This window comes from Protopterus annectens, chromosome 1.part0, assembly GCF_019279795.1.
Source record: "Protopterus annectens isolate FY-2018-M chromosome 1.part0, PAN1.0, whole genome shotgun sequence".
NCBI classification, from domain to species: Eukaryota; Metazoa; Chordata; order Ceratodontiformes; family Protopteridae; genus Protopterus; species Protopterus annectens.
The window spans coordinates 49,288,735-49,312,782 of record NC_056725.1 but is presented as its reverse complement, the minus strand read 5'-3'; the positions used below and the strand labels follow the sequence as shown (position 1 = coordinate 49,312,782).

The following is a 24,048-nucleotide window of genomic DNA, read 5'->3' as shown; positions in this document are numbered from 1 at the left end:
GCAACAATGCCCATAGCTGTTAATTCTCTAGACCCTCCCTATCAATATCCTCAAATGTTTCCTGTAATAATACAGCTGTTGAATAGATACATAAACCTGCAACTCTTAATGACCCTGTGTTAAAGCTACTTTCCATAACTAAAGACAGTTGATGTATTTTCTTAGCACTGTCAGATACAGTAATGGTGACCTATTTAAGAAAGGGATAAGTTCACCCAAATTTATTTCATAACGGAGTCCATGTAGTTAGCCTGTTTGGACCTCTCTAGTTTTAAGATCTTCATCTACTTGAATCTAAAACAATAAGTGAAAAGGTCACACTGAAAAACCAATCAGTAAAAACTAAATGAAAACTCCAGCCAAGCTGGAACTTCAATGAGTAATCTCTCAAACCTCTTCAATCAGAGGCACATAGGATATATGCAAATTACCCTTATGAACAACAGACATTTCAGCTAACTGGCCATTCTGAATGCCCATGACTTGTTTCATCATTTTAATGGACAATGTCAGGCCAATAAAGTCAAACCTACTAGCTGTGAATATGCATATTTCAGCCTTGTTATGACCTCATCAGCACAGCACAAGCAGAAAGTTTGACTAAGAATAAAAAAAATACAGGGCTGTTATACCCAGCTGATGTCCATTATCATTAGGGTGACTGCAAAATATCCCAAATAACAAACTAAAACAATAAGTGAGAAGGTCACACTGAAAAACCAGTCAGTAAAAACTAAATGAAAACTCCAGCCAAGCTGGAACTTCCAATGACTGACCTCTCAAACCTCTTCAGTCAGAGGCACACAGGATATATGCAAATTACACTTATGAACACCAGGTGTTTCAGCTAATTGGCAATTCTTAACCCCCTGTAGTTCACCACTATTGTCTGGTTGAGTTTTAAAGTATGGAAGTTCCACACTTAATGATATATGATCCGTCAGTTAGAAAAGAAAAGGGAGGAAAGTAAAAGCTACTGTTGCATAAAAAAAAATTGCAACTTTTAATTTACAGTCAAACACAGAACATCTAATTAGTTTCCAAACTCACTAGTTTCATTAACTACCAAGGAAAATCATTTTGCAAAACACTCAGCTAATTCGGGGAAATATTAATTCTATCAGCACAAATCATGTGGATTACACAGCCTGAAAAAAGAGTTGCTGGTAAAAGATTGGAAAATGTAATGAACTCTTATCAAACAATGAGTGTGTCTATTATTACATTTTTAATTATGCCTTTATCTTATCTATATCTATCTCAATATCTGTGTGTGTGTGTGTGTGTGTGTGTGTGTGTGTGTGTGTGTGTGTGTGTGTGTGTGTGTGTGTGAATAAATAAACTATACGTATTCATACAATGTTTAAACCACCCACCCCATCTTATGTCCAGGGGTGGCTCGTGCCATCAGACTGCCGGACTGCAGACACCTCAGCAAGAAAAGAAAAAAGTACTTTTTAGTTATTTAATTTTTATTGTGTTTAGTGAGTCTTTCTCAGCCAGCTGCTTTATGCCAACTGACTCGTCTGCGAGTACGAGCATGCACACTTTCGATTTCCGGGTTGCGGCGGTTTTAAAAAAATATTTTTTTCTCTCTTTTTTTCTTAGAGATCCACTCCAGTGCTGCAGTCCAGATAGTGAATTAAGGCATCAGTGTGATGCCCAGCAGTCTATGCAGTTTGGAACCGCATAGAATTGGAAGGGGTACGGACTGCCACGTCCGCAGGCACGTACATGACATGGATGGGCTAAATGGCTGCTGATTGGTTGTCGCTCTTTTCCTGGGCTTTATGTGCTGGGAAAAGAGCGAGAAGCAAACAGTTGCAGCCAGTTTCGGTTGTGGACTTGTCACTTGTGGTGGATTTTATTTGCTTGCCTTGGCGGCCTAATTTTGTTCGCTGGACTTTCAGCGGCTTATACAAGGTAAGTACCGAACCGAGTAAGCAAATTACCATTCAGTTCATAAATTAATGGTGATGCATACATTTAAAGCACCTGCCCTTGCAGTGGAAGGTAGCTTATGTGCAGATTAGTTCTAGAAATGCATGCATAACAGTAGCTGCCCTAGTAAATACTTAACATTTTGTAACTTGGCCTTCTAAGTATTGGGGTACAAACTGGGCAAGCCATACCCTAACTAAGTTAAAGATAGCTGCATAAATACATATGGATTCTATCGGTAACTGAAGTAATTTTTGATACAGAGATTGTGTATTATTGCTGCATTTGCAATCAAAGGAAAATACTAGGTCAATATGTTTAGCATCAACAAAATGCTTTTTTTAAGATTTGGAGCTGGACGGATTTGGTTTACTAACAATTCTATAGACAGATTTTTTTTAATTCGGAGCTTAACTCCCTCTCCTATTACATGCACACACGTAGACAGATAGATAGATAGATAATGCATACGTGCATGTATTTGTACATAATGTATGCATGAGTGTCCGCACAAGATTTCAGCATTACTCACATGTGCCTTGCCACTGAGTGCCTTTTTTTTCTTTTTAGCACTTGTACATGTGCCATACACCTCATCATACCAGTAACGACTGCTTCTTGCTATATTAACCTATAAATTCTGATTTCTTTCAGGTCATATACAGTTTGATTTTTCTTTTGGAAGTTGCTACGAATGTATCGGAGTGAGTCGTAAATCACTCATTGCCATTAATAAAATCATGGTTATTGCCATCATAATCCAGGCAAAACATACGTGGTGAAGTGAGACTGAATTATGTGATGTTCCACTTTAGTGTTATAAATACACACTTCAGAGTGGGGCCAATACTGCTGACAGAGATGGCTGAACCCTGCAGTAGGACATCAAAAATCCGAAAAATCAAACTTGGTTATTGAGCGATTCTCTTCAAAGGCTTCTCAAGTATCTTGGCAGATTAGCTGGGTGCACAAATTGTTCATTTCAAGTGCTAAACAAATATTTCCTCTGATATAATAGCGTTTTGCAAGACTCTGCTCGGTTGCTTATGTGAACGCTAATTCAATAGCTGAAACTTAAGTTAGTTAGATGAGACAAAGCAGTAAATGACAAATAATCTACAAATAATTGTGGAATTTAGTTTTCCTCTTGGGGTTGGTGGGGAGATCGGATTTCCTACTTATTTTTAATGACTATAATACATCTTAAAAATCAGAGAAATTGTGTCATGCCCAGAATCAATTTCTATTTGTCTGAAATCATTGTATCATTAAAATAGTTGGTACTAGTAACACAATCTGCCAAACACCCAAATCCACCTTATGATTTTTTTTAGCTGTTGATTATATACTCAAGTGTGATGCATTCATATAAGTTATAACATCATTATCATGCTTTGTATGGAGTCCGTGTTATACTCCACAGGATTGGTTAAGCACCCCTGGTGTAGTAGTGCTAGTGAGTTTTGCTGTCTGTGTGTTTTCCATGTCTGTCCCTATGTGTCGGTCTTTGACTTTCTGTACTGTCTTCTTTCATTTGCCTTAGAGTAATGTTAGCAAAGTTAATAACAGAGAGATTATGTTTTTGTCATAGTTTTCCATGTATTGAGTCCTCTGTTTTGGCAATGCAATGGACTGTATGGTTTTAGTCACGTATGGTAAAGAGCAAATGTCTAAGATTTGAAGCCTGGGTAAAGTGTGTACTTTAGGGTCAAAAAAGTAATTTTTGGTGATGATTATTCACTGCTTGAGGAGGACATTTTAGCAGGTGATGCAAGAATGTAAGAAAAAGAAACTGAAATTTCTATCGACATTTCTAACAACTTTAAATGTATTTTCCCCAGATGAATGGTTTGGTTTATTGATCTGATTATGGCAAATAACAGGGTTATGCAGTATGTGTACTTTATTTTGTTACATTATGACGTCTATTAGAGAATGTTAAATTTAACCAATATTCAGCATAGCTTGTGGGGAGTTCTTCCCAATAATTTGATGGTGAGTATTTTCTTGGTGTGGGTAGCTTGTTTTTGAGGCAGTGGGATTAATGGTAAGGGATTTTATGACCCAGTTTAGAGGAAACACATTTTGTGCTACTTGCTATACACACTACAGTGGTTATATTGTCAATATAAATGCTCTTTGGTTAAAAGGGGCTTCAAATTAGAACTGGAGGAGTCAGGGTATTTGTCTGTCTACACAAGTTTTTAAGTTTGCTGAGTATTGTTACCATGTGGTTTCTGTCTTAGTTTGCAGATTATGAGTATGTAACTCAGCATGCCGGGGAATAACCTACCTCCTTGGGGACAGTGGGTTTATTTTCCCTTTGGATGGAATGACAGCCTCTGCTGTGGTGTTTAGGTAAGACTCATGAGTTTGGACAAGGCGTAAAGGTTATGGATAATACCTATAGTTCCTTTGCTCCTTCACTATCTTGCCACCTTTCTACAGCCCTGTTTAAGAAGAGTTCCTTCTTAGCAACAATATTTTAAGTGTGAATGGGGGTAATATGTATTAATTCTGAGGTTGCAGTATATCAGAGTATTTCCCTTAGTCTGAAGTACAGTAATCTCTGAGTTAGTATATATAAGTAGTGGGAGGTGTGATAGCATAGCTGTCCACATCAGGGGTGCAGGGAGTGAAATCACCTTGCAAAATTGGTTTAAAAGTGTAACAGTGAGTTTTGAAAATCATTGTATTTGTTTTTTTTAATTGTCTAAGTGTTGGACTTCCTAAGGGTTTACTATCTGATGCAGTACAGCAGACCATGCAGAATGCCACATCTGTTGGTGTAACACAAGAGTAAACTATGGTGAACAGAAGTGTGTCAGCACAGCTGTTACAGAATAAAATACTAGTGCACTAATTCATGCAACTGTATGTTTTCCTGCATTTTTTTTCTGGTCTGCTCCTTTTCCTAAATACAGGGGGGCAGACATGGAGTAATTGTCTTGCTGTCTGATCAAGACAGAAAGGCATTAAAAACATCACTTTCCTCTTGAGTAGTCAGATTTCAGAGACAGAAGGGTATCTCTTCTTTTTGAAGCTCAGATGGTCTGACACTTTGTACATCTTCTTAGGTATGAAATAAGTTACAAAGAACATGATTCTGTAGGAAAGGATGCTGCTGCAAGATCCCAGGCTCATTAAGTCATTAGAAGTCCATGCCAAAGCATTTGTCTGACAGTATAATCAACACATGCTGCAAACTGTATGTCCTTCCTGGTTCATCTTTGAAGATCTAATATATTCTGTAAAGCTTTATTACTGATTAACCTTGTTTTAGATGAGTTGGATAATCATAGAGGGAACCTGTACCAGAGCATAACAAACCTGAACAGCATATGGGTTTGAAACAGTATGCATGTTTACCCTCAGCTGGCCTGCTGGGTATATATTTCATATTAAAGCCTAGATAAAGGATTTTTATTCTCTTTCCAAGAATAGGTATTGTTATCTTAGAGAAGCAAATATCATTCTTCAATAAAACGTTTTATATATTATATATATATATATATATATATATATCTATATATATATATATATATATATATATATATATATATATATATATATATATATATATATTTACTGCACTTCTGTTGTTGGCAGAACATTGTTCCCCCAATATATTTGGCCTTGCCCAGATTTCCTGCGTTAAGAGGTTGAGAGGTACATGCAAATAAAACGCTTTATAGAATTAGGTATATCCAAACCTCTCATCTGTCCCCGACTTTGGCTCAAAATGTTGCTCTCCCCCTAATAATCCCTCCGCAAAATGGCAAGTTTGGAAGAAAATGTGGAGGGTTTACAACTGATAAATAATTGTAATGATCACAGTTGTAGATTACCTTTACTTCAGAAATGCATGTAGATGCCCTTATTTTGTCAGCTGCTCAACTTAACAGTACTAATATTAAAAAAGTGTCCCTTCTTTGACAGATTCCCAGCTGTATTGTTTGGCTATTTTATATTTTTGCATCACATTTCTGGTCCATTATTCATAAAATTGTGGTTTGCTGACAAATTAATGGCAAATTATTAAAGACTGAAGTTAGAAAATAATGACAGACATTTAAGTTTCAGCTTTCATACCATTCAGAAAATTCATACTAATGCAAGACCTACTACTCTATTATCTTTCTAAGTTTATAAGAGCAATATTTAAAAATGTTCCTTATTTTTTGGGCCTTTGTCCCACTTCTATTTATGGCTTTGTCTAGATTTCTTGCTCTGAGGTTGAGATGTATGACAAATGTGTCAGGGCCATCACGGTCAGCCAGAGACATTTCAAATTGTGGCATGCTTGTTGCACCCCACTCCCCCATGTAGTGACTCTGGATGTATCCAAGCAAGGCAAGGAGCAGTTATGCAGTGTAAGTGTGCAGAGTATCCCCCCCATCCAAGGTAGACAAGTACTAAAGTGGCTTTTTATCTGTGCTTGATTTTGCAGAATGTTCTGGTTTTCTGTCATATTTTTATACTGTTGATTTATGTTTCTTATTATTCAGAAAATGCATGTTGCTTTTGCAGTGTCTGCTGCTCTCTGTTTAAGTAACAATGCTTTAATGACCATCAGTTAAGCTTGTCTGAGATTGTAAGATGCAAGAAAGCTTTAATAAGCATACTGTTAAAGAATTACCAACATTGAAAGCCTTTTTCTTAGTGCCATGCAGAGATAGATAACGTATAAGCCTTAGGTATTGAAATGCATATGACAGTATTTGTAATAAAGGATAGGATTACGGTATTTTCAGAAGCTCATGACATTTGTTGGAGAATTGCAGCCATATTTGCAGGATTTACCCATAAACTAAACAGAATGCCAATCTAGCATGTGTGGTCCATAACCTGTGCAATAATCCTGTAAGCAAATTATCTAGAGTTTGATTCTTGTTTGTTTTTTACTTTGATCACATTTACCCCATGAAACAAGTAGATAGTTGTCAGTTAGCAGGTCTTTTTTGGATAAGAAACATTTTGGCAGCAGGTCTTTTTTGGATAAGAAACATTTTTACAAGTGGAGGTATCACAGAGATTGCTACTTTCATTATGTTACTTGGTACTTTTATAAAGCTGAATATAAATTGTAATTAGAAATGCAGTGCAAAGAGAAGTGGTTTAGGTTTAGATCTGCTTGTTTTTTACACTTGATTTTGACTGGCATTCCAGTAATGTACTTAAAATAATTTATTTTTTCATGCCTCACAACCTTTTTGTTTCCATCTAGATATTAAGTAAGCTGTCATGTAGCCAATGCATTGAAATGTTTTTTTTTTCTTCTACACTTCATTTAGTCTTGATTGGACTCTCATAATGATGGTTTGGCACCCAGGGCAGTGTATTTAATTAAAGTCTCAGTTTTTGTGGTTTTGAGCATAGCCCCGCCCCTTTATAGTTGGTCACACCCATTCCCATTGGCCCCACCCAATCAACTGTCTCCTGCAGCCCCCCTTTGATTTGAAGTCACCAGCCGCCACTGCTTATGTCCTACTCTTATTCACACTCTCATTACTACCTCCTTTAACCTTCACCCATGTACTCACCTCCTTTGAACACCCACTATGTCCATACCTAAACTACCATAATAAGGAAACTAACTCTCCAATCCCTCCTCTCCTTTCTATCCATGCTAATATAACATCTTCACCTAACTACATACTTCCTAAGTATCATAAAACACTACACATAAAATACAACAATCTATATCCCAGGAAAGGCCTACTTCTACACAGCAATTTCTCTAACCCAAACTATCTAAGTCCACTACTCTCATTAAAGGATGGTGACATCCACCCTAACTTAGGCCCAATAACTACTCCTGTCTCTCTCCATAACCACAAACAATCACCTACTCATGCCCTCTCTAAACCATCTAACTCCCTCTTAATAGCTCATCTTAACATATGTAGCATTAACAATAAAGTAACTCAACTCCAAGCTCTAACTAAAGTCTACTCCTTTGATATTCTCTGCTTAACAGAAGCATGGTTAAAACCTGTAACCAAAGACAATAAAATCATCCCACCTTGATATAATATCATGAGACTAGACAGAGTAACCAAGAAAGGTGGTGGAGTTGCTATTCTATATAAATCTAGCTTACAATTAAGCACTTACGACTGTAAACTACCCATAGACTCCAATGTAGAAATTCTTATCTCCAAACTTCATCTTAACAATGCCAAATCCATCTATATTATCTGTATGTATCTACCACCTGGTAACAACACTGCCACCATGGAAAATATACTTTGTTGGCTTTCCCAACACCTGCCCCAAGAAACCATAATCCTAGGCGACACAAACATTGATTGGAACTGCCACTGTAGCAGCCTCCCCACAACCCATATTAACCTATATGGGTATTCTCAAACCCTTACCTCCCCCACCAGGATAAATAAATCTAACAAGAAAGAAACCTTATTAGACTGGATTCTCATAAACCATCATCCTCACATTTATGAATCTGGAACTCTCCCTGATGATTTAAGTGATCACTTACTTACCTACGTCATCAGACATAAAACCAATATTCCCATTCCAACATCTGTTAAAAACATCAGATCTAAAAATAACTTTAACCCTGAACTATTCCAAATGGAAGTAAGAGCTTGCAACTGGTCTCCCTTACAACACCTCTCTTTAGATGAAGCCATTAATTACTTTAACTCTAACTTCCTTGCCATTCTCAACCACCATGCTCCAACCAGGTTAATTAGAATTAAAACCAACTCTGCACCATGGCTGTCAAAAGAAACCAAACACAAAATAAATCTTAGAAATAGAATTTGGGCAAAATGGAGAAAGACTAAAAACCCTGTAGATCAACAAAAACCTTTAGACAGCTAAGAAATGATACCAAGAAAGCTATAATTTTCGATAAAAGAAACTACTACCTACAATGTCAACAAAGCTAATCAAAACAACCCACAAAAATTTTGGACTAGCATTAACCAACTACTCCATCCAGGTCAATCTACTACTCCAAACCCACAAAATACTGACCACAAAAATCCAATGCATACAACCAATGCTTTCAATACCTTTTTTACTAATGCTATCCAAACACTAGCTAGTCAGCTATCGCCTAATAACTTTACTCTACCTTCCTATAAATCAACCTCACCTCCTCCTTTTCATATTCAACCTGTCCCAACAATATATATTCTAACCCTACTACAGAAACTAAAACCATGCTCTCCCTCAGCAGCCAACTACCTGCTGAATTCCTACAACAATCAGCCAAAGCTATTGGTTATCCCATTTTGATTCTGATCAATAGAACTATTACTGAAAGTCATATCCCTAGCTTATGGAAAATTTCCCATATTATCCCCCTCCATAAAGGTGGACACTCCACTGAACTCTCCAGCTACCACCCTATTGCCCTTTTTCCTTTGGCAAAGATCATGGAGAAATGCATTCATAGACAATTACTTTACCATCTTACCCAAGATAATTTACTTTCCAACTGTCAACATGGATTCAGACCTTCACATAGCACTACCACTGCCCTCCTTTCCTTAACAGATTATATCAATAAAAACCCCAACCTTAGCAAGCTCTTTTCAGCACTATTTATTGACCTGTCTAAAGCTTTTGACATTGTAAATCACCAGATTCTCATCAAAATACTTAAATGCCTGTCACTAGATACATTCCATAAAGTGGTTCCAGTCCTACCTGGATAAAAGACAACATGCCGTACTATGGCACAAGTCTCTATCTACCCTACTACCCATTAACCTTGGTGTCACTCAAGGGTCCATCCTAGGACCTCTACTTTTTTCCATATTTATTAATGACCTTCATCTTGCCATCCCCCAAGCCACATGCATACAATATGCTGATGACTCCACACTGATATACTCAGCCACTTCCTCTTCTGAACTTCACTCTCTTACCCAGAAAGTATTTAACACATTAAGGTCTTCTCACAAACTTCAAGTACATACCTCTAAACCAAACAACAAGGCTGGCAACTCCCTCTTCTCTAATACTGTTGGAAAAGCCTGGAATCTCCTCCACAGTGAGGATTCCTCACTTCCCTCACTATCACTCTTCAAAAACAAATTGAAAGTGTTCCTCAGAACACACTGGTTATGCCCCTGTACTATCCCTGACTAGTTATGTGTCTCTTCATACTTTGCTCTACCTACCCTTTCTACTCAAACTGTGATTCCTTCCTTTTGACCACAATTCTATCTCCCTCTAGAACACCACATAGTGTACCAGTATTCTATATAATGCTTGCACTCAGAACTGACATTTACTGTTTTAACCTGTAATATGCATTGTAATTATGATTTTTGTTTAATGTTGTCTATCTGTTATGTTGTTGCTTTTCATTTTCTGTCTTGGAGCTCATCTCCCCAGGCCTCTACTGAAAATGGACATGTATCCAGTTAGACTAGCCCGGTCAACAAATGTAAAATAAAAAATAATAAATAAATAAATAAATCTCTCTCTCTCTCTCTCTATATATATATATATATATATATATATATATATATATATATATAAAATCTCCTCTCTCTCTCTCTCTCTCTATATATATATATATATATATATATATTGCAAAAAAAAAACAAACCACAGCGACTATCAAGGCTCCAAGCATATAGTAAAATCAAATGCTTTAATAAAATAAAAAAATTATAGCCTGCAAACAATTTAAGACTCCATATAAACTCTGGATAGCTAAACGCTTTCAGATAAAACCATTACCCTTAATCAGATCTAATTATGTTAATATCCACATCGATTAAAAAACAAAATCTAACCAATCAGGATTAATGAATGAGCCTACGCCTTTGTAGGGCAGGCTTAAATGGAAGGCAGGTATTTAATCCAGGAGGTGTATCTGCCCTTAAGTTACCAGTCCAATTTGTCTTTGCGAACTCTGTTTGCGCATTAGATCACCCCCTCTTAGGTTATCAGGTATAACTTGTAAAACTAGGAAGACAAAAGTATTGTGATCATTATATAACAGAATGTTTCAAGAGCAGACTTCTTTCATCCTTCAATTTAATATCGCTTACATGTTTGGATATCCATTCTTTCAACTTCCTGTCGATTTTACCAACATAAAAACTGGAACACTGTTGGCAGCGTGCTAAACACTACATTTCTACTCCTAGTCAGCATACAGCGTAGGTTCGTATATCTTAGCAGTTATAGGATACTCTATCCTCGCTCTGCCAACAAAAAATTGCTTTATTTAAGCATACCCTCACTTATCCATCAGTTAAGCTTTTATTTTTTGTCTTAGAGGAAATACCAGCTGATGTGAAGGGGGGCTTTGTGGAAGACTAAAACTGAATACAGAGAAATATACTGGCAAATAGTTTTTGAAACTAACAAGCCATCAGGTGTGAATGACACTGTCTCCCTTGCCCCCATTTAAAAACTAAGAGCAGCTAAACTATAAGTTTTATAACTTGGTTGTTAGTGATATATTTCCATATCTTTAATTCTAGGATTCCACATTACATTTAATTTTACACTATAGGTATTTACAATCTTCTTCTTCTTCTTCTGGCTGTTCCCAGTTAGGGGTTGCCACAGTGGATCACCTGTCCGCTCATGATTGGCAGTGGAGTTTTACGGTGTCAAGTTGCCAGCCCTGCGCCCAACCTTCCACAGAAGGCAGACACATGCGCAAATTCACACCTAGGGTCAATTTAGAGTGTCCAATCCACCTACAGCATGTCTTTGGGATGTGGGAGGAAACTGGAGCACCCGGAGGAAACCCACTGACCACAGGGAGGACATGCATACTCCGCACAGAAGGCACCCCAGCCGAGGATCGAACTAGAGAGCCTCTTGCTGTGAGGCAGCAACGCTAACCGCTGCACCACCGCGGCCGCCGCTATAGGTATTTACAATAATAATGATTTTTTTAATTGTATTTTTAAATTTTGGTCACTAGATGGTGGTAGGGGATTTTTAATTTAGTGTGCCGCTTTAGTCTTAGGATTTACTGTATTTAAATAGAATTTTAGGTGCATTTTGTATGTTATAGATATTTTTTAATATATATGTATTCATCTTTTATGTCTTTTGCAGTAATTTTTGAAGTATTTATTGTATTTATTATAGTTTATTTAATATTGTGTTTGAATTATTTAATTTTGATTTCATTATTTAATCTAAGATTTTCATTGGTGGTTCTTATTATTAGTGGTATATAAGAAGGGTGTTTTGGGATAAGTAGATTTACACCCGATGAAGTATTTTATGTGGACAAAAACGCGGTGACTCATTAATGCGTTTGTGTATATTTGTGAATATTGTTTCATTTTGGACATTAAACTTGCTTTTATCTACTTGTATGTGATGGTCCTTCATAAGTGCCTGTTTTTGGGATTACAACTCCACTACAGTGAGGAAACGGGTAAATTTCCCGATCCTCACTATACCACGATCTCCATTCAAGTACTTCACATTTTCAAACTCTCATTCAAACGGTCTCTTCGGAATTTCTGCATGAGTTTCTGAAATTAGATCAACTGATAGGGACCCATCAGACACACATATTTATATACAAATACATGCATACACACACGCACATACATACATACACACACACACACACACACACACACACACACCACACACACACACACACCCATATAAATGTGTACATGTATATGTATGTGTGTGCACACGCACGCAAGCATGTGTGTCTATAAAAATATATCTGAGTGCACGATGAAACAATGTGCATGCATGTTGCCTTAACACAGTCAAACAAACCTGTTTAACTTGGCTTTCAATGAAGACAAATTCCACTGATTAAACTATTTCCTTTTCCGATCATAGTCCACTAACTCATAGACATAGTTTGAATAGTGTCACTGTTAGGGAAAGTGTGTTGATAACTTTGTTTAATGTTGATATTAACCCTAATCCTACACATTAGGTTACTAAAAACCTTTTTTCTAACACCACCACAAAACAATACATACACACGTGTACACATCCAACACAGCACTACCCAGTCAAACCGACACATCTGTCTGCCTTCTCTATCCCTTACTATGATCCTAACTCACGATCAGTCACACACACACAGACACACACACACACACACACACACACACACACACGCACTCAACTACAGTGTCAACATTTTTGTTACAAATGAAAGTTTTGACACTGTTCCCGAATCCCACTAATCCTCCACTCACCTAACTTTGCACTCAATTAATTATACTACCTAAAAAGTCTTTTGACAAGCAGCCCATTCAACCAAACATATTGCAAGTACCTATATGTATAGTGTGTGTGTGTGTGTGTGTGTGTGTGTGTGTGTGTGTGTGTATATATATATATATATATATATATATATATATATATGTGTAGTGTGTGTGTATATAAGTTATCATATGAGTCAGCCATGTGGTATTTTTGGATGATTGTTTCTTTTTTGTGTGTGGAAATTTTACATTGCCATAAGCTTCATGGCAATGTTTGAGTTGGCAGTGCAATTTACAGGGTTTTTTCCCTCTTTTTGCCACTGTGGTGCAACTGTGGACTTGGTATATATAATCCTATGGTTCCAGAGTATTTATAACAATGATATATTTGGAAAGCTTGTCAGAAAAATCAATTTTGATAGGAAAACTTTTTTAGGAAAGTATCATTTTCAATTTAAAGACGACACTAGAAAGGTAAATCTATGAGGGCTACTAGTCTATGGAATTCCAGAAGTCGCAAATGATAGTTTTCTATGCATTGCCTACCATCATCTAAGTGCTAATGTTACTGCTAATTTGTGCATTTGTCACCCTCTTAAGTAAATATAATGTCAAATTTAAGAATAACCCCAAGTGGTGGAACCCAAATATAAACTGATTCTGTAATAAAAGATACAACTCACTGCACACAAAAATAAATTTAACTCTAAGGGTGATAAAAACACTCTTGCTAAACTTAGCAGGGGCCACCAGACCCTGATCAACTTAACAAAAGCCTGATATGATGTAGAAATAGCCAGACAGGTGCAGGATAACCACACAGCTTTCTTTAACTATGTTTGAAACCTCAGAACCAATGCCCAGCACTGTGCAGAAATAATAGTAAATGATATCACATACCTGGACTAAGAAGCATATAATCAGTCTTTTGCTGATAAATTTATCTGAAACCTTACCCACATCTTGCTTCCTATATTCCCACCTCAAATTTCCCAAGAACAAGTCCTGAAGGCACTATCCAACATACATGACTACTAGTCAGCCTGAAGTATGACTTGTCATCTCCTCTATAGAGGCTATTCAGTATTTGTATCCAAACAGGCTTTATGTAGGATGAATGGAGGACAACAGCAGTCATCTCCTTGCACAAAGGTGAGACTTCAATGGACCCGGGTAACTACAGACCCATAATCCAGACCAGCTTCATCTGTAAGGCTATGGAAAGGATCATTATAGAATTAATAAACAAGGACATTGCCACCCTACATCCTCTTGACCCAAGACAGTTTAGGCTTATCAAAGGCAGATCCTGTCTCCTTAACCTTACTGACTTTGAAAAGGTTACTGAAGCAATGGATGAAGGCAAATCCATACACACTACATATCTAGACTTCACAATCTGCTAAATGTTGATCCCTTTTTAATTTATTGGGTAGCAATTTTGGCTCACAAATATATCTCAGGAAATTAGGGTGGGAAGCTCTACCTCCTCCAAAAGACTCGTCATTAGTGGCGTACACAAGGGTTCAGTCCTTGAGACATTCCTGTTTGGCATTTACTTCTCTGTGAACAAAGCAAATGTTAAAGCTTTATGACTGACTAAATTTGTACATCTGTAAACTTGGTGCCATTATAAACTCCCTAGAAGACACAAAAATCCTTCAAGATGGCCTGTCTCAAACAAATAGCAGATGCCAAAGCCATGAACTAAAACTAAATGTCAAGAAATGTATAGAAGTATCCTTTGGCAAGTATGACTTCCCTTGCGGTGATCTCCTTGATAACACTCCCATGAAAGTTGATCCTTTTGTTAGGAATCTGGAAACGTATGTCATCTATAAACTGTCCTTTGATCACTATATGTCGACTGTCGTAATCATCACACAGCTAATATCTAAAGGTATGGCACCCATGTCCAGGGATGTAATCTTCTCACAGCTCTTGGCTGTCATTAGACTTATCACTTAATATGTTTATTTTAGTATGTACCTATCCAAACACTTGTCACAACTGGAATGACCACAACACTTTCTCACTAAAAAAGTCATGGGCCTAAATCATAAAAACTATGTAGACCACCTCAAAGCCTTGTCTCTCATGTTGCTATTATATATGCTACTAAAAGGTGACCTGTGCCTCACATGTGCTACCTCAACTCACCTGTCAGACCTATTACACATTCCTAAGTCCATTGGTACACCCACTCAAGGTATCTCAATCTGTATTGCAATGTAAATAGAACATGTTGCAGGTATAGGTATGTGTCACATAGAATACCTCTTCTGTGGAGCCATCTTCTATTCCACATAAGGCAAAGTATTTCTCTTACTCTATTCAAATGTAATTTGGATGACTGGATGGGAAACTAAATTCACCCATGGTTTAGCACCCATGTTTCTTCTAGATAGGGGGGAACGCGTAAATATCCCAACACATTTCCGTTCTTCCCACAGCTGTATTATTCATGCACAAAACATAAGGACTAAAAAACTACCAGGGAAGGTAACACTAGGCTTCTTAAGATCCTCACAGATCAATAGTACATGTGAACCTATGAACTTTCTAAGACATAACTTTGTTGAAAAAACAACCACACTTTTTTTTCAGTTCATGAAAGGGCATGGTCTGCTTTAGCAAATATATTGGAAATGTATTTATTCACGTTTAAATATAAATTTATGCTCTTTAAGTTTTACTATCAGTAGGTGGCATAATTCAGTTTCAGTAGAAATCTTTTTTTTTTTTTTTTTTTTTCGGAAAAAAACATTGTTTTGTATTATGCTTGATGAATACAAAGTATGTGTTCAAAATGCCCCCTTAAAAAAAACAGTAACTCAGTATGTACATGAGCATATTATACTGTGTACAGATCGTGTTACTAAAGGAGGAGTGAGTTTCTAAGGCTGATGATTTAAAGAGTGATGAAGTGAATTCTGTTACATTTTTATTCAGTTTTAAGTTTACACTCTTTGTTGTACAAGTGGCAGAAGAGCTTTGGCAGGATCCAGATGGGCTAACAATGTGTCTGTGAAATGGGCCATAAGTTGTCTCATGCCCGCAAAGGATAATACCTCAGTGGCATAGTACCCTTTCAGGCTTTATTGCTGTTACAATATAGCCACATAACCTTAAGAGGCAGGCATTGCTATAAAAACCATTACCTTCTTATCTTTGGAAGGTGGGCATGAAACCTGCTGAGCTATTAACATTGGTGCCCTTTACTTCATAATGAAGTAAGTCACTGGAGAAGAAAGAAAGATTTAGTACACAAAAGGCAGCAAGAAGCAGTGCAGACTAAGAGCAAACAGTACAGAGCATATTCAAACATGAAAAACAGAATTAGATAATAAATAAAAATGAGGGAAAAGGGCTGCAGGGCAGGTGAAGGACTGCTATAGTTAGGCACTCTATGTATATATGCCAGGGTGGGTTCGAGACCTGTGGACCAAAGGTCAGGGCAGGTGAGGGACAGATAGTTAGGCACTCTATATATGCTTGGGTGGGGGTCGAGACCTATGGGGTGAAGGTCAGGGCAAGTGAGAGACAGATAGTTAGGCACTCGACATATGCTCGGGTGGGGGTCAAGACCTGTGGGGTGAAGGTCAGGGCGGACCATGTTTGAGGCCTTGGATGCTAGAAGCTGAGGTAGTTCAGGTGATGATGGTAACTGAATAGCTCAGAACCTATGTAGTCAGGTGCAGGGGAAACACATGGGAAAATAACAGAAACTGGGCAATTATAGCTGTAGGAAACGGGTAGTAAAAAGAGAAACAGACACGCAAGATAAAGTAAAAACAGCAATATAGCTGGAAAAGAGTAGATTCAGTATGAGTAAGTGGTATGACAGACTGGCAGACCAGAAGATATCAGGTGTGCCAGATGCAGTACACTTGCACACATGACAGAAGGGAACTAAAGAGAAACAGGGCATCAAGGAACAGGAGGAGGGGTTAGTAGTGGGTGAGGGCCCAAGGAGATAGGAGGCAGTCATAACCTAGAGGGGACAGGCCCAAGTGGAAATGAGAAAGCTTCAGAAGTATTGCAAACGGCATAATTAACACAGGAGGAGGGTGAGCACAGGTAGCCTGGAAATGACTGCTGGAGGAGTGGCAGAGACATGAAGGGCCTCTAGTGATTGGAGATTTGATCACAAAGAATGCCAAAGAGGGCAGAGAAGACTGGTAAGAATGTAGAGGGCCATGTTTAGGAAATGACATGAATTTAGGCAAGAATATAAGCAGGCTGCAGATCACAAGAGTGAGGAAAAGCAAACATTATAGGTATGACACAAAACTGGACTAATGCTGAAAAGGATGGCAATATGGAGGCCCCAGAAAATATCACTTGCTCAAGCAATGCAGACCATAAACACTGAGGTAGGTACTTGTTTGCAGAGGACCAGAACAAGGAAGAGAGGAGCCTCAGAAACAATCAAAAGTTAAAACCTAGGTGTTAAGACTAAAAAGAAAAAAAAGTGATTTTTTTTGTGTACAATTTTCAATTCCGTGAATGCTTAAAGAGGGGATTACAAAGAGGGAAAAATGGATAAGGTCTTAGGTCAGAGAAAAAGGAAAGTTGATATAATGGGAGAGTTTTATTAACAAGAATCAGACTGATCCATTCCTGCAATGAAAAGAAAGAGAGAGAGAAGAATTAAACAGTGTCAGTACTGAAAGGAGGTTTTCATTCATTTAGTATACAAAGATTATACTAGACTTTGTAAAAAGGAAAGATGGTTGTGGGGGGGGGGTCTGAGAAAGGATGGTAAAAGTCCCCTGGCAATCATTGACCATACAGTGTTCTGACTCATCATGCCCCAGTGCAACAACATACAAATAAAACCAAATTGTGGGACTACAGAAGGGCAGACTATGTTAAATTTAAAGATCTTTCAGAGATCGAAATTGAAAACTGCAGATAGGTAAAGGGGCCAAACACCCTGCAAATAAAAACAGCTATGCAGAAGTGTCTACTAAAAAGAAGCAAGGCAGGAAACAGATCAGTATGTTTCAAAAGGAAAGTTAAGGAGAAAGTAAGTAAAAGGAAAATACATTTCCTTAGCTGAAAAAGGGAGGAGGCAAATTTAGGCAGGATTAGGAGGAAGTTAGAAATGGACGACTACAATAGTGAAACGCAAAAGCAAATTTCAATAAAGATGGAGCAGAAGAAATAGAGATGGAAGGAAAAGATTCTTTAGATATTACAAGAAAAAAGAAAGGACACCACAGAGCTATACATACTGGTTGTGCAGAGAAGGTGGTACAGTGAGGATTGCAGGAGTGAAGAGAATGCAAGAATTATCAATTAACACATGCTTTTATCTCCACAGTCACAAGGATGCAAGACTACCGGCCTGGAAAGGGGAAAGAGAACCAGAGAATCTAATAGACAGTTACATGCCAAGGAAGGGTATAGAAAGAAGAGGTGCCAACATGGCTTTGTAGAAAACGGTCATGTCAGTCAAGATCAATGCAGTTTTATGACTGAGTTGTGCTGGACCTTGATAAAGGAAAGCAGGTTGGTGTTTTATACTTTGAAGTCGGTAAAATCTCTTAATCAGTCCCACACCAAAGGGATACGGAATAGAAGAAAAGTAAATGAGTCAAAGGTGGCTGCGAGGTAGGAAGGAATAACGGTGACAAGGATCCTTCTAATGGAAAGAGAAGTGATGATTGTGATTCCACAGACCAGTTTTATAGTACACATCGTGAGGGTAATGAGAACAGGATCCTCCCATTTGTGAATGATGCTGTTTAAATAAAGCCTGGGGAGAAAGCTATAAAAATGGACATAAGACCCTTAAAGGCAGAGATGAAGAAAGACTGGATGTTTAAATAAAAGTAGAAATAATCTATCAGATGGAAAGTGGTAAAGCTGCAGATAAAGCCAGTAAAAGGGTGGATTATATTTTAGTGGAAGAGACTCCCTGAACAGAAATGTTTAATCATCCCTTGGCCTCATACTTGCCATTTTTCAGACTTAAAATAGTTCTGTATGGTGAGGCTCTAGGTGGCGTTCTTGTTCATTTCTTGTACTACTGTACAGATCAGGATAACGGGCATTACAAGAAGGTAAAAAAAACAAGGCTACCATGACTATACAGAGAATGAAGGAAAAACAGAATGATGAACGATTATGAAATTGAAGTATACTTTCATTTGAGGATTGACAAGAAATGACAAACAGTATGGGTACACTTGTCACTTATAGACTCTGTGATGGCACACAGCCTAAAAGGAAAAGAGAGAAGTAAGAGGAGGGACACAGTAAGGCAATAAAGTTCAACCTAATCTTTAAAACTAAATGGAACAGGTTACCCAAGTGAGTGGTGGGCTGCAAAACTCTATTGTTCTTCAAGAAGGTTGGATGGGTAGTGGGCTAAAGGAAAAGACACACGAGGACCAACACAAAGATAATGGTACAAAATAAGTCAAGATTAGTTGGGCATTTTTTTCTGTCATCACATCTGCATAATGAAACAAGTGCTTATATAAGTCTCTAAGATTTTTATCTCAGTCAGGCTGCATTGATGGTCAGCATGTGGAAAATATTCAGATATTTCTTCAACAAAAACTTCCCACCAGAAAAATGTAACTTTTTTATTCTCTGCATACCATAATTCTGAAGGTGTGTCTATTTTGTAAGCTAACATACACAACAAATTTATTTTAGTAATTCTTATAAAATAATTTAATGCAAAGCAGAATTCATTTCATGTTTATGAGTTGCATACATATATTTAGACTTTTTTGTATACATCTGTGAATCAGGTAAACTTTTTTCAGGACAAGTTATAAGCATGACCTAGTTAAGAGCCTTCCTAAGAGTTGCATAATAGCCAAATGGAGATAGAAGGAATTAAACCCTGTACCCTTTGGTAACAGGAAACAGCACATCAACAGTTTAGAACTTTAGTCCTCTGTGTTAACTACGAGACTTCTGTTGAGTTCAATAAGAAGTTAACTATATAATTAAATGTTAATGATGTACAGTGCTCTGGTTATCATTTTTCCTTTGCTTGCATACTCAGAAGTGATGATTACAGGTAGCTTTTGATATCACAGATAATGCAAGCACCATGAAAACAAGGCTAAGAAGACATCTCAAAAGCTTAAGTATTTTCCCAAAAGCAAGGTACTTTTCATGTACTAGTGTGTATGCATGATTCAAGAACTCTTGTCACAAACTTTAATGTTATTCATTATACAATAATTGGGCATTTAAATTAAAAAAACATGCATGCTGATTGGACAGTGCAATCAGTGTGCCCATTGTAAATGAGAAATCCCAACAGAAAGAAGTCTAACCAAAACACCATTTCTCTGCACTGCAAAGTGGAGACTATAACTGTTACAAAAAAAAAAAAAAATTCCCTGCAGAAAAAAAAATTCAGAAAAGCATCTCATGGCTCTCGATGCAACTGTGAATAACCTGCATCAGTAGAATGATTTCCTAAATTGTACACATTACCCACTTCCACAAACTCTGCAGTACCTGAATTAAAAAGAAAAACCACAATACATACTCTGCCCAGAAGATACCTCCCCCAATACCACATGAACAGAATAAAAAAAAAAAGAAATCAAAATATTCTGCATGTAAGGCACAATAGGAAATGTATAAATACTTAGGGGGAAAAAACAGAACACTTGTACTTTACAAGCACTTAGATGTTTAGTGCATGCACAGCATTCATTATACATGTCCCAGAATATTTATACAATGGTATTATTTAAAAAGGGGTAAGACTTTTCTACATTAAATAATCTCATTGTATAATAGCAATAACCCACTCCTCTGTGTGGGTATCACAAGATTTACCTACGGTTGGCTTTGTTTAATCACTTGGGTTTTACCTTCATGATCTAATCATACCAAGTGTGGATAAATCCTGTAATACCCACACCCAGTTGTGGATCATTGCTAAACTACCATATAAATATTATGTACAACATTGGTTAGTGCCTCAGCTGAGTATCACATCCAGGTTGGAATTCTTGCTGCTGTGTTACAACTTCAGATCTGTAAATGCCTTATAACTTTTATATTATGACAAGACCTTATATGATCAAAACTTGAAGGTGTGGAATCTCGCTGTCTATTAAGATTTCAAAAGAGAATGCTCTGTTTTATGATACCTTACAAGATTTCAGCAATGAAAGTGTGTGAATTACAGTATGGTACCACCGTAGGGCATACATTTAAGTAAAAGATGTGAATATTAAGATTTATGCGACTACCACTTGTGGAAAAATAACAGTGGTCTAAACAAAGTTCAATCATGGAAGCGTAAATGTCTTTTTGAATGAGGAGTACTGACTGCAGAGTTGGCTATGTAAGTAAAAGAGGCACAAGGCAGCAAATCCTCATGCAAAACCATCATTCAGATTCTGCTTCATTTGAACTGAAGTAAAATTTGATCAGATGATCCACAAACCATAAGTTTCAGACCAGTACAAAAAAGTCAAGTGCAAGTAGGAATATATATGAATATATCCCTCTAACTAAAAAATAACTTGACAGTCTATAATGAAATGTATACTTACAGTACTTCCCACCAAAACAGTACAATACCAGATTTATATGCTTAAACATATTAGATACTGGGGTGGACAGCTTCTTGTAGGTCAGACAAACTTTTATACACCTTAAATTGTACTCGTAAGGAGGGGCTCACTGGACCATAAAACAATGAGCACTATTACTTTTTAATTTCACTTAATGAATGGTATACAAAAACAACATCCCGGTCGAGTTAAAGGTGGAAGTGGCTCCATTGTCTTCTAACCTGTCTGGTATGTCTCCTGTTACTTACTTGATGTGTTTGCCATGGCGTCATAAATGAGTTTGCAGGCTTTCAGGAGCTGCATCACCTTCTTCTTAGGAGAATAGGTGGAGTGCATCAAAGTGAATTTTTGACGGATTTTCTCAAGTCCTGCAGCATCAGGTACACTGGCAGTAACTCCAAGTCCAGGCAGACTCTGGCATTTCATTGTCTTCTGGTTGTCCTTCAGTTTCTTCAAAGTGCCATCCTTGGTATGAAATTCATTGAGCTGGAAGTAGATGTGATTTTTCAAGGGTTTCAGGATGCCTTTGTACAGTGCTTCCTCTATTATACTATCTGCAAGAAAAATAAATGGTGTGGTTACATATACTGACCAACTATCTGACTACAGAGTGTAGAATGTTATCATAAAGTGGACATTGCTTCCTTTTTATATTCAGTTTTAATTACTAATTTGAAATTATCTATATTATCATTTATTTGTAATATGATTATATTGCATGCTGCTGACAATTATCACTCCAGTTTTACACCTACAAAATCAAGGTGGATATGTCTGGAAAATAGTTCAAAGAATACATGCACTAGGCTGTAATTCACAAGAAAGGGAAACGTCTGATTCAGAAAATTTTGCTCTTATGATGGTGAGAGTGAACAGTAAGTGAGTGTGACTTGTAGCTTAGCAAACCAGCTTGGAAAAAGAACAACATGTTAACAGTGAATCTAAAAAAGTGAAATTTCTGTGGCAAGATATCCTGATACTGGAAATTCACATTCCAGGCTAGAAGATTAACAGAAGTCAGTCTCTTTTTGACTGAATGCAGGATACTTTACAGTGGAAAAATGAACTGACCTAATATGGAGTGAAATGTATCTTTGTTACCACAAATGAACATACCAAAGAGTTTGGTTAAGTAAACTCTGAGGAATAAATGGCTATCAGCTCTTCAGCTGGGACATATTCTGCATAAGGTTCTCACCCCTCCCCAAAAAGTCTTCAGTAAAATGCATACAGAAATATAAAGTGTAATGCAATCCACAGGGAAACAGCTGTCCTACCTCATAATCACTGATGCATCCTAGAAAAAGCGATAAAACATATATCATAAAATCAACACAAAGAGCAAAAACAGGCTGTAACCTAATAAAACATATACTTAGCAACTATTTCCATGAACAATGCATGAGACAATAAGCAAATAACTAAATAAATTCATAACATAGTTCCCAATAATGTAAAACATATCTTAAACCTCTGAGAGTGGTAACAGGACACATAATCATGATATATGTAAACATGCCCCAGAATATCAGAGCCCAACTACTGACTGATCACACACAACAAAACCACCTAGTAATCAAATCACCAGCATGTTGCCCCACATATCACACCCTACACTAACTGACTGAGCACAAAGACTGCCAAAAATCCTGTCCTTTCTCCAATGGTCCACTTTTTGCAAACATCTTCTTCCAGGAAGCCAGCCACCATAATCAGATTGACTGACTGCAAAAGCAAACTTGTTACAAAAACCTTAAGAGTATCTACAAAAACACCGACTTCCACTGCACAAATACAAGTGTCACTTTTGCTGTAAAAACCTAACAAACATCTACAACCCACTAGCAGTCAATGGAAAAATGCATTAAAAAAATATATATATCCTCCAAATGCCATGACCTATGCCATCTCCGATTCCACTCATACTGTCTTTATTGCAGAGAATAAAAAATATACGCAAAACTCAGCACCATGGTGCAGAGGGGTAAAGCCCTACTGCAGCTTGGTTGGCCCATGTTTGGAAAGTGTTCAGGGTGCTGGAGGACACAGACAGGGGAAGCTGGAGAGACAGTGATCAACACCAGCTTGCCTATCCTGGGGGAATAGAGTTAACTTGGTTGCTGCATTAGCAATAGCTGCAGGACTACAGGTGCATCACCTTCGGTAAAGAGACTGTCATGCACACCCTGAAAGAGGGGTGCCACTTACATACACACCACAATAAACAGGACATGCTGGAGGGATAGATTCCTGTCCCAGAGACTTCCCATACTCTGGAACAAGCTACCCATCTATGTCAAGCAAAGTTCCTCATTAACACTCTTCAAGAAAAATCTTGA

General features: G+C 37.5%; 1 protein-coding gene across 2 annotated transcripts in view; it reads right to left on the bottom strand.

Moving 5' to 3' along the window:
- LOC122810865 (ras and Rab interactor 3-like) overlaps positions 1 to 24,048 on the bottom strand; it is a 1,223,645-nt gene that overhangs the window by 32,585 nt on the left and 1,167,012 nt on the right. For both annotated transcript variants that reach the window (XM_044082437.1, XM_044082487.1), the window contains one exon: positions 21,958 to 22,263. In XM_044082437.1, the coding sequence (XP_043938372.1) occupies positions 21,958 to 22,263 (306 nt within the window). The remainder of the gene's footprint in view (positions 1 to 21,957; positions 22,264 to 24,048) is intronic.